The 12,757-nt window shown below is 39.3% G+C and overlaps 1 protein-coding gene across 1 annotated transcript in view; it reads right to left on the reverse strand.

The window, feature by feature from the left end:
• Window positions 1-935: 935 nt before the first annotated feature.
• The window catches only part of EPDR1 (ependymin related 1), a 50,316-nt gene continuing 38,494 nt past the window's right edge, over window positions 936-12,757 (reverse strand). The window contains exons 2-3 of the mRNA XM_049781894.1: window positions 2,649-2,857; window positions 936-1,243 (exon numbers count right to left, since the gene is read on the reverse strand). Coding sequence (XP_049637851.1) covers window positions 1,050-1,243; window positions 2,649-2,857 — 403 coding nt within the window. The 3' untranslated portion in view covers window positions 936-1,049. The remainder of the gene's footprint in view (window positions 1,244-2,648; window positions 2,858-12,757) is intronic.

The raw sequence follows: 12,757 nt of genomic DNA on the forward strand, positions 1-12,757 counted from the left end.
AGGAGGCAAGAGTGAGGGGAAGCATTGTGCAGAGACTTCATTCAAAGAGTTCAAGTGCAAAGAAATTTTAGTCCTGCATTTCAAAAATAATAGTTTCCTGACTCCAAGTTTAGTTCTATTTTTTTTTTTGCTTTTTGGGCCACACCCATTGTAGCTCAGGGGTTACTCCTGGCTTGGGGGGCCATATGGGACACTGGGGGATCGAACCATGATCTGTCCTAGGTTAGCGCATGCAAGGCAAACACCCTATGACTTGCGCCACCACTCTGGCCCCAAGTTTAGTTCTATTTTTAAATGTTTAAATACTACTTGTCTCTTTATATCTAATGACTTGATGATTCAGTCTATAGAACAATATACCCTTGTGTAGAACAAAAGAAACATATGGTGTATTCCTACCCATGCATACACAAAGATTTCCAAACTCTCCTGTTTAAAACATTTTACTAGAGAAATCATTACTTTGCATGATAGCCTTTTATTTCCTCCTAAAATGTTCACACCAACTGAGTCATGTCATAAGGCTCTTAAGTCTAGAATAGACTTTAGAACCACTTTGTCAATGGCCAGGGGGTAGGTATGAAAGGGGTGCTGCTGCAGAGAGAATGGAGTAGTCTGCAATTTGGTGCAGGTAATAAGTAGCCACTATCTGCAGAGGGCCTGAAAATTAATAAACATGACTGAAATGAACCTGTAACATGTGCCAGCAATAGAGAAGTGCTCAGTAATGTCAGCAATAAAAATCTCTTCTGTAGTACAGTAAATCATTGCTACAATCTCTCTCCCCAGGCACAGAAAAACTCCCTAAGAGGTGCCACATGACTAAATCATCATTTCACTTCCTATCACCTCCCACTCTTCCTTCTATGTCCTTTTGAAAATATAGCCTCTGTAGTCAGCAGCATACATACAACAAAAGTCACGCTGATGTCCGAAAATTATGATATTTATTTCCAATGAAGATTCTCCTCTCCCAACTTAAGTTCCTTCTGAGAGGATACTGCAGGCTCCCGATTTCCCAGGTGATTGTTTCTGCATTCTGGCACTCATCAGAGGCAATCTTCACTTGCCCACTCCATTTGGGCTGCTTGGCATGTGCTTGGGGGTATAAACACTGAGGGGTCTTTAATGCCCAGCTCTATGTCAAAAAATCGTGTGGAAAATATTACACTATAATTTTTGGTGAAGATTTCCTGGACAGGATAACAATCCTTGAGTGTATAAATGCCAATCCAGGTTTCATCTGTAAGAGGAAGGAAAGTTGATAGGAAAAGTTTCTTTATTGTTTGATAAACTATAAAATATAGACAAAATATACATTGTAACAATTGCCAATAGAGTTCAGTGGGAAAAATGCATTAACAAGAGTCAGTGTCTCATCACCATCTAATTACATAACTTTTCATTCATCCCAATTGAAACTTTACTAATTTCTAATGCTAATTACTCTTCACTATTTACTTTATTAATTGACTTTGTTATTACTCTCTCTCCCCCTCCTCAACCCTCTATAACCATCATGTTTCATTCTATGAACTTAACTACTTAGGTAAATTTGCAATAATTCTCTTTAGTGACTGGCTTATTTCACTTTATAACTTCCTTCAAGATTCAACTATGTCATAACACATGTTCCTTTCAATGCTAAAATTCCTTTGTAAATATGTACCGAATTTAGCATATCCATTTATTTGCAAAGTCATGTTTCTATTTTCTCACTATTATAAATAATGTCTCTACAATCATAAATATCCAAAAATTTGTTTTTAATCTCTTTTGAGTATAAGTTTGGGACTGGGACAGTTGAGTCAAATGATAGCTCTATTCAATCATATTTATTAGTTGGGAGGGTCACTCTAGGTAGTGCTAAGATGGCCATGTGGTATATTGAACGTGGGGCTTACATCGTGTTCCATCACTTGAGTTCCATTTCCAGTCCTGTTTATTTATAGAGGGATAAGAGGATCTGCCATGCTCTTTTTCATAGCTTCATTAACAGTATTTAAATAGTTTTTGTGGGTGTAGATATACTGGCAGCAGAACAGATAAGAAATCATATGTAGAAAGAAATACTCCCAATAATGGCAGTAGTTTGGTCATTTGCAACATTGAGAAGTAATTTCAGCATAAAGGGAAAGAGACATCTTATACAATAGTGTGGCTTTAAAAAAAAGAACCTCCCAGTGAAAAAAACTCAAGATGATCTTTAAATCTCAAAGCTAAGACTAAGCCCAGAGGAACCAAAGTGAAAGAGATTTACAAGTGGTCTTAGAAGATTGAGAGTTTCTCTTTGTTTTTTGGGTTACACTGGTATTGCTCAGGGCTGTGCTCATGAGATCATTTTTTTTTTTGATGCCAAGGATACAACTGGGGTCAATTACATGCAAGGCAATCTTAAATCTTGTACTCTCTCTCCCAAGCCATAAAGTTTCTAGATCCTGAATTAAACAACTTGCAGAGTATGCAGGAACTTTGATGAGGGTTAAATTCGATTAACTTTAAAAATTTCCACAAGAAATTTAACAGATTCCTTAACAAATTTAACATTTTAACATTTAACATTCCATAACAGATTCAACATTTTCTCCTTCATGTTTCCCCTTCATGCTTCCTGAGTTGAAATATATGGATGTATAATCAAACCTTACATGATCTTGCTGACTTTCTGTCAGACCATTCCTGCACAGTTATCTGCTCCTGGGGCCCTCCAATGGAGTACTGGTCCTCAAAGGTAGAGTTCTCAGGAATGTCCAGTGGATCCCAGGGATCTGTTAGGGTGAACTTGGAGCACTGCTTGGTGGCTTGTTCAATCCGAAACATTATTCCATCGTTAAAGAGCAAAATATATTCGAATAATCTGAAAGATTCAAAGGTAAATAATAGTCCAAAACATTACATTGTGATTATCATCTCTTTTACCAGCATAGAGGTCAAAAGCCTTAAACAAATTACTCTTAAAAGAAAAAAATAATAATATTGTTCGCTAAGCAATTGTTTACTTATTTAAAAATACCAAGCACAGGAATGGCCAGAATAAGAAATTATGGGGCTGGAGAGATAGCATGGAGATAAGGTGTTTGTCTTGCATGCAGAAGGATGGTGGTTCAAATTCCGGGATCCCATAGGGTCCCCCGAGCCTCCCGGGGGCAATTTCTGAGCATAAAGCTAGGAGTAGCCCCTGAGCGCTGCCAGGTGTGACCCCCCCCCCAAAAAAAACAAAGACAAAAAACGCCCAAAAAACAAAACAAGAAATTATAAAAATTCAGAGGTCAAAAATTAACATTTACTGGCACTTCTAATATATGTTATTCTCTGATTTTTGGGACACAACCCCAAGGAAGATAGGCCCCTTGATTTACAGCTGGTTTGTGGACATCATACAATTTGACTGTGTTCTTATCCTACTACATCTGGGAATTATATAGTGTTATTAAATGCAGGGAATTAATTAATTAAGGGCAGAACATCAAGAACACACTGAGAAGGTTCATGAAGTGCCTCATTGTGTCCACTGTCATCAGGGCTCAAGGACTCTAGTGGGAATACACAGCACAGGAAGCAGAAATGAAAAAGCTGAGAAGTCTTTGCTCAAGAGCAATGACTTCCTTTAGCTATTTGCCCATTGGTTCTCAGCCTAGTCTCCTGTTCACATGTGTTTGCATACACTCCATGTGAAGAGAAAGCTGGAGCATCCCCAGACTAGGGTGTGGGAGTTACTGACCATCCATGATTTTGTATGTTGTATTTTTTTTCATAAAGCTAAGCAAATAGTCCTATTAGTGGGTAGAGTCTGCTGGATTTCTAGACTACTGAGAGTCTGTCCCACCAAAACACAGGTGCTGGCCAAGCAGAATGAGGGTGCAGGGCCTATCCTAGAAAGTAACAACATCTGAGAAGGAAAGAACCTAGAAGTTTTCCTGTTATGAGCAAATAAAGAGAGGCATCAAGGAAACCATAGCCTGTGAGTACCCACTTCCCATTCCAGCCCTGATGGATTAGGCCTTATCTCCATGCCTGCAAGTCTGAGCTAAAAATTTACTCTCTTAAGAGAAAATAGAAAATATTATTGACAATACTATCTATGTGTTGAAAATAGAACAACTATTAGATGTTTCAATTTTCCAGAAGCTAATGTAGAATTATAGACATCAGCATAAAATAATGATGTATTTTGATATAATTGAATCAGTGATTTTATATGGCCAGCAAGGATGCAAGTCCAACACAAACCTTTTGAAGTGGGACCGAATATAGAAGCAAAAGAAAGTATCCATTCAATGACAGTGCTGAACAAGAAAGACACTGCTTCCTCTCCTAATAAACATATTTGATTCAAACTGATCTATATACAAAAATATTATATTTTGAAGGAGTTTGAGGTTAGATTGTTTTCTGCCACTTAGCTATGAGTCTGAGCATCAGATACATTAGCTTTAGACACAGACTGAGGGTCTGGGGCAGCTAGGACAGCAGGTAGGACACTTGCCTTGTATAGCAGGTAGGATACTTGCTTTGCATGTGTCTGACCTGGGTTAGATCCCCAGGAGTAATTCTTGAGTGCATAGCCAGGAGTAACCCCTAAGCAGAGTAACACTGGGTGTCACCCTAAGGCAAACAAACAAAAAGAGCACAGACTTCCCACAAACACAAGAATCTTCATTCACTTACAAATCTTTTTTTTTTTTACTTTTTTTTATTGTGACTGAAGTTCATTACACAGAATTATTTACAGTACATAGTGACAATGAAAGAAGGGCTTTCCCACCACCAATGTTGTCCTCCCTCCACTCCTGTTCCCAGCTTGTCTCCCACATATCCCTCCTTTACCCCCCAGAATCCTAGTGTAACTGGTCTCCACCTTATAGCTTGTTATAGGTTGGGTATCTATTCTGCTTGGTAATCCAGTCTGGTCATTTTTTATTTACACTACATGTTCATTTGACTGGTCCTGGTATCATTCTTTTCCCCCCTCAATTTATGAGGCTGAATGATTCAAGTTATGCTATTCTGTTGGAGATAAAAAAGGTTAAGGAAAAGAGAAAAAAAACTTGGTATCAACTACTAAAATAGAAAGGAAAATAAATCACCGAATAATATCCACAAAAGTGAAAAAGAAAGAAAAAAGTGGAAGAAAAAAGAGAAGTGAAATAATATCAAAAAACAAACAAAAAAATAAAGCAAAACAAAACCAGAAAAAGTGGTGCAGTGGCAGGCTTGGTGTTACCCCACCATTTTTTTTTTTGTATAGGCACAGCAAGTATTGGGGAAGGAAAGAAATTCCCGTGGCCTAAGAGATTCAGGGTTTCTCCACTCTTGAAGCATATTGTCATGGGAACAACCACTGGCTCCATACCTTCTCATTGCCATCTCCCAGGGTTTTTTGTTTTGTTTTGTTTTGTTTTTTGGGGGGGTGTCAGGAACCTTTCCTCTCGGTTGTGGATGAGAAAATAAGGCCACTGTAGCAAGCAATCTTGGTATTTGTGCAGGTCCTAGGACAAGGCCTAGGATAGAGTCTTTAAGGTACTGTTCCAACATTGTTGGTGTGTTCAGTTTTTTGTATCATGTGCTCCATGTTTTTGCTCATTCCCTAAGCCAAAGTCTAGGAAATTATGATTCCAAAGGTTCTGCTCAGTCTCTGTTGTCAGAATTGGGCCTCTGCACTAAGAAATCTTGATTTTTGTAGGAGACCTGGGCTATAGCCTAGGGTAGGTTTTCTTTAATGGTCTCAAGGTATGTTCTGCCCAGTCACGGTTTTCAAAGTCAGTTTTCTGTAGTTAGCGCTCTTATTTTTCATAGTTCAAAGGACGATACATCTTCTGATTTCCACTTAGTGTTAGGTGATGTGATAGGACCTCCTGGTCTTAGGTCAAGTTGTCATTTCCTCGCTGTCCTCGTTGTCATATTAACACTGGCACAAGTATTTCTCCCAACGGAGCTTAGTTCCTGGTGTTGTTGCAGGGGGTTGTTTCAGTTCTATGTCTGGGATCTGGGGTTTGAGAATAAACTAGCGCTGTCCAATCTCATGGAGACTGAGTTGTGTCCACATGACATATGTCCAGGATGGGAGGCACCCTTGTGTAAAAAGTGTGAGTTCTTATCCTTAGAAGATAAGATATTGTGTCTGAGTCCATGATTTCCCCTTATTTACTGTGCCTATAAGAAAACATATGGTGTCCTTTTGTATTGCTGGTGCTATTCCGGGTAAGGATGACAGGCTACACGTACAGTATTTGTAGTGTGGTTTGAGCTTTTGTCCCAGGCAAAAGGTTTTCTTAGATTTTGTACTAAGCAGCACCAAAACTGGTGAGGGTAGAGGAAATATGTATATAAATAAAAAATAGAATATATAGATGAAATTGAGATATAAAAAAAGGAAATTGAGAAAAAAAAGGAAAAAAGGTATTTGAAGAAAGAAAGTAATGGGGGAGGCTATCTGTATGTTTAGGAATACATATCTTAAGATACATTATTATAAAGGTATTAAGCTTACATAGGTAATATAAGCCTCCCAATTAGGTCTTCTGAGATATTCTTGTGGGGAGTGAAAGCCAAGGTACTGTTTTTGTATCACAGACTTTGGTCTAGAGTTTAAGATATGATTTGCGGCATTTCAGAGTCCTGTAGTGTCCTTGAATTTGGGGTTTTGCTGCAGCTGAATCCTGTATCATGCAACCATCCATGATTTGATGGGGGTGAGACGGGTCACAAACTTGAGTCAGGAGGCTTATTGGTTGTGGTTTCTTGCTGAGACACAAGATGAGGGATCGAGAGGGTGTCTTTCATTGAGGAGCTGGATGGTGCTCTGTTGGGAAGGAGGTCAGTCTTGGTGCCCAACAGGTTAAAAACTGAGCATAAAGAGGGTTAAATAAGGGGAAGGTAACAAATCCAGGTTGGGATATGGGGGGAGGAGAAAGGTCTCTGGGTGTGGAAAGGCAATATAGAAGAGGGGCTATATACATTGTATAGATGAAATATTTAATGATAAGGCTCATCAGTCAGAGAGGACAACTGTATAGAAAGTAACGTTCACTTAGACACTGACTTCAGAGATCAATTTGAGTGCTATCTTCCATATATAGGATATTCCATTTCCTTTCCTATAAATAGTCAAGATTAGAATATTTTTGAATGATGTTAAAGAATGCGCCCGCGCTTTTGAAAATGGTTATCAGTAAAAAAAAAAAAAAAAAAAAAAAAAAAAAGGACACTCCTGCAGAAGGGCTGCTATGGTTGAGATAAATCTGCTTTGGCTAGCTGTCCTGACATGTGTGGTCTCCAAGCCCAGCTCTCGCCTCTTTAGTTGTCCACTTACAAATCTTACTCGGTGACCCTTTCATGAGGACCTTTACTGATATGTTCCAAGGAGACATGATCATTACTCCCATCATTTTTACCTTCACCACATGCATTGTTATCCTGAACTGTCCCCAGTTCTAGGTGCTTTTATTTCTTGAGAACATCTGTCAGTTTTCATATATAGAGAATAGAAGAAGTGGAGCTGTTAGCCATAATGTATACGTATGTCTCATGTATCTCACACAGGAGATGGCCACTTGATCTAGGAGAGGACAAGCAGATTCCCACCTCCCCAACCCATAAAGAGGTGTGTGGCACATTGGTAGGTGCTAGTCAGTTTTTACTGAGCTAAAGTGTCATATGGAAATGCAGAAGCCGTGGGAGAATGAGTGGAAGAAAAATAAATAACAAAGAGATTTCAACAGCTGTTCTAGTCTGGGTGCATTCTTAGGCCAGGCCTGGAGAGCCTTTGCCTCTTGCTGAGTTATGATATTTCCTTTGTTGTAAGAAACTTTCCTTGATCTCTTTGGAACCTTTTGAGTGACTCATAACCAAAATTTGTTGTGAATACAGTCAAGGTCTCCTGGGCTTCATCTGGAGCCTGAGGAAACAGCTGCCAGAACAGCTGCTTTGGGAGAGGCAGGCAGCCCTGGCCCATTGCAGTCCCAATAGAACCATTTCCTAGGCTGTCATCTGCTGGGTCAGAAAGGGAGATAGCAGGACAGAATCCATCTCAGCAGTAATGTTTCCGTGGTCAGTGCTTCCCATGCACAGAAGTAAATATTTGGATATGAGGAATTCTAGATTGGAAACAATGGTAACAAAAGATGACTATTTGTTACCTCTGGGTACTCTGAGGTAGTTTATAATCATGTTTGCTTCCAAAAGTACTTTTTTGGGTGTTCCAAATATCTATTGTTTTGAAAAGGTATAATATACTAAGGGTATATGGACAATGCTCTAAGAAAAATGGGAAATATGAATTTAATTGGAAACAAATATAACCATGTCATTACCAAATACTCTTCCCCCTCAAAATTCCACTTGGATGTGAATGTTTGTACTGCTCCATAAATCCTTGAAAATACTTACATGTTGCCATAGTGGCTTCATAGAAATGAACACTTACCTCAACATTTTAAAGCTAAGATTTTAATTGTGGGCTAGAGAAAGTACAGAGGTATATGCCTTACATATTATCTATCTGGATTTTATCCTGACATCCCATATGGTTCCTTGAGCCTATCAGGAGGGATCCCTGAGCACAGAACCAAGAGTAGACCTTGACAGATAGCAATAGCTCAATGTGGCCTCAAATAAAAAATAATAAAAGAAATCAATTTTTCAGGCTGTGAGATAGTAGAGGGATTTAAAAACTTGTCTTGCATGGGTTCAACTCTGGCTCAATCCTCAACACCACATAGAGCTCAGGACTAAGTCCTGAGAACAGATAGGCGTAGTCTCCCCCTACTACACACACATACACAGTAAAACCCTCAAACAAAAGAAAACCTCAGATATAAGTTCTCCAGAGCACATAGAATCTTCTTTGGGTTCCCGGAGAATTAGAAAGATCAGCCAGGGTTGAAATGAGTCACTGACTAGGGATGCTCTGTGGGAAATAATTTATAGATGAAAGGACTAATGGAGTTCAACAGAAAACCGACCCAGAAGGTAAAATCAAAACCTGGCCCTGAACTGAAGGAAGCTCTACGGACAGGGGCTGCACTGCACCTCTGGGGTACAAACAAAACGAGTGAGGTGTTGGAACGGACATAAAAGATAAGGAAGGTAGACCAAGCCTGGGTGCCCTCACAGCATTGATAGCCAGGCAGCAAAATGTAAAGCATCAAAAGTGGGAGGGTTCCATTGGGGTCACCAGAGCAAGGTGACCTCAATGCAGAGGAAGTGAGCAGGGCCTAGTTCTGACTCCATATTGTGAGGGAACACAGGATTTCTGTGAATATGGTGAGCATTTTGGAACAGCTTTAACTTTTTCTGTTTCTTGAAAACACATTTTCATGCCATATGGTCCCCCAAGGCCCCAGGAGTGATTTCTGAGTACAAAGCCAGGAGTAACCCTGAGCATCACCAAGTATATGTGTGTGTGTGTGTGTGTGTGTGTGTGTGTGTGTGTGTGTATACTGTCATACTTTTCATGGACATATACATAGCTGCTTATTGTGCTTATTGTATGGCAGTTTTTACACTTTTTGGACCTGATTTTTAAGAAAATAGGTTTTTGGTACATATACACAATAGAATATTATGCAGCTGTTAGGAGAGATGAAGTCGTGAAATTTTCCTATACATGGATGTACATGGAATCTATTATGCTGAGTGAAATAAGTCAGAGAGAGAGAGAGAAAAACACAGAATGGTCTCACTCATCTATGGGTTTTAAGAAAAATGAAAGACATTCTTGCAATAATAATTTTCAGACACAAAAGAGAAAAGAGCTGGAAGTTCCAGCTCACCTCAGGAAGCTCACCACAAAGAGTGATGAGTTTAGTTAGAGAAATAACTACATTTTGAACTGTCCTAATAATGAGAATGTATGAGGGAAATGGAGAGCCTGTTTAGAGTACAGGCGGGGGTCGGGTGGGGAGGAGGGAGACTTGGGACATTGGTGATGGGAATGTTGCACTGGTGATGGGTGGTGTCCTTTACATGACTGAAACCCAAACACAATCATGTATGTAATCAAGGTGTTTAAATTAAAAAAAAAGAAACAGAAAAATTTAATGTCATTCCAAAATGCTGTTAATTGTATTTAAGTACATTTGAAGCTCATTGTTTTTAAGTACACTTTAAAAAACATTGTTGTATTTTCTTTTAGGTCATGTCGGGTTGGTGCTGAGGGTTCATTCCAAGTTCTGCACTCAGGGATCATTCCTGGCTGTTTTAGAAAATCATATTTTGTGCTGGGGATCAAACCTGGGTAGGCTGAGTATAAGATCCCATTGTACTATCACTCCACCCCTGAAGCACCATTATTTTAACTAGTCTTTCATTGGTGAGTGCTGGTTCTTTCCAGTCCCATGATATTGTTCAAAAGTTACAATAAATAACATTTATTTTGTTTTGGAGAATAATTTAGGTAAACTATTATGTAAAACCATTAGGTCGAAAGGTAATTTAGTAAATGCTTTCTTTTTTATATAATTTAGTAAATGTTTCCTTTTTTATATAAAATTGTACAAATTTGTACCTTTTTTTTAACAATGAATGATAATGTCTTTTTTTGTTAGAGTTCACCAACAGAGCATCAACATAGATTTGGGCTAATCTGATAACTAAAAAATGTTATCTGTCAGGGTTTTCCTTTGGAACTTTTGTGTATGTATAATATGCATGCAATAGACCACATAAATATAGAGCACTTAAGAAATTTTACAAGTTGAACAACAGAGCAGTTCCCAGTTAGATCAAGTTCTTAGTCTAGTCACTCCAGATGTCTCTTGTGCCCCCACCCTCTTTCCACAGGAGTACTGCTTTATTATTATTTATTGTTGTTGTTGTTTTATTTGTATTTATTTTTTCTTTTTGGGCCTCACTCTGTGACACTTAGGGGTTACTCCTGGCTCTGTGCTCAGAAATTGCTCCTGGCTCAGGGGGAACATATGGGATGCCGGGGTAGAATCAAGCAAGGTCCATTCTAGATAGGCCGCGTGCAAGGAAAATGCCCTACTGCTGTGCTATTGCTCCTCCCCCCTTGTTTGAATGTTAAACACTATGATGTAAAATATTGCTGAGTGTGGGGTTTCATGCCTACCATGTTCCAACATCACACCCTCCACCAGTGTGTCAATTTCCATCCATGCTTTTCTCCACCTCTGCTAAGTGAAAACTTCACTTTCGCCTGTGACAGCCAGCTGAGAATCATTGAAAGGTCAAGGACTCTGGCTTTTCCTTTTTCTGTAAAATGAGTGAGACTTTTCTCTGCATATTAAATTTACATTCTCAGGTTTCTATAACTCATTAATTAGTCTTAAAATTTGCTTTTTGTTTTGCTAGTTGTAGCAAGTGTAGGTTGCTACACTGCTACACCAGCAGGGCTGGGGACCACCAGGGCTATTCCCAATGTCCATGACAGGGAGTAGGTGTTTGTGGTAAATGCAAAGTATGCTACAGTGCTAGTATAGATTCAAACAGTGCTGATCTGGTAAATCATAAAGGTTGAGTGTGGACATTTAATTCCAGGCCTCAAGCATACCAGGCATTTTCTCTATCACAATATTCTCTACCTAAGTAATATTGAGTGTATGACAGATCAAATACTTTTTCTTTGCATTTTTATTGACTTTATTTTTTATTTTAGAGCCAAATTCTTTATTTTGCCTAGATTTTGTTACATTTAAGAGAAATTTGCATACTCCCATTTTATAAATTAATTCCCCAACACTTTCTACTATATATCACTACTTTGTTTTGTTTCATTTACATTTAAATTTTTAACCCATTTGGTGTTTACTGTGTGTTGCATGAGACATAGGAGCAATTTTATCCCTTTTGAATAATTCTAAAAAGTCTACCTTTCTACCAATGATTTACCATATATACCAGATATATGTAAGTCTTTTTTAGGATTCAGTTTTATTCCATTGAATCATCCATATCTGTGCCCTTATATAATTGTACTTCAATTACAGAAACTTGAAAATATAATACAATAACTATTAAATATAATAGTTTACTAGTGTTCTTATTCTGTTCTTCTGTTCCAAAGTTTTCCATTGTGTTTCGGATTGCTAATTTTTCGATAGGAAAATTAAAATCCACTAGTTTTGCTCCCCTAAAAAGTCAACAACAATAGTGGTATTTGGGCAAGGAGCTGACTTAGCATTATATTTTAACATAGTAAGAATTGCAGTATTGACAATTGTACTGAATCTTATATTTTTTAATAGTTTCTTTTTTTACATTCTGTGATTACAAAAATGTATGTAGTTGGTTTCAGTCATCAAAAGTACATCGTCCATCGCATCTGTGAGGTTTCTCCGGCGCACTCGCCAGGGGGCCTTCCCTTGACTCCACCCGTCCCCGTGGCATCTGTGAGGTTTCCTGGGTGGCACAAGGTAGGTTGTGGCACTCGCCAGGGACCTTCCTTTGCCTCCGCCCCTCCGCCCATCGTGTCTGTGACGTTCCTCCGGCGGCATTCGCCAGGGGACTTTCTGCTGCCTCCGCCCCGCACCAACCACGTCTCCGAGGTCTCCCAAGCCCCTCGCTGGGACGGGCTAGGAACCATAGACGAGAGGGTTTCTGGCAGAGGCCTGGAGAAGGCGGAGCTACGCTGACGTCCAGGTAGGGGAGGAGAGCAAAGGCGCCACGCTCAACAGCACCCCCACCATTGTGGCCAGGAGCCGTATTGCACTGGCTGGCTGCAAGAGGAGGCAGCAACTAATCAGGCTCTGCTAGAGGGCACTCTAGAGGCCAAGCCTCAGCCAGCCAAACCAACAGT

The sequence above is a fragment of the Suncus etruscus genome, chromosome 10 (assembly GCF_024139225.1).
Source record: "Suncus etruscus isolate mSunEtr1 chromosome 10, mSunEtr1.pri.cur, whole genome shotgun sequence".
Lineage (NCBI taxonomy): Eukaryota > Metazoa > Chordata > Mammalia > Eulipotyphla > Soricidae > Suncus > Suncus etruscus.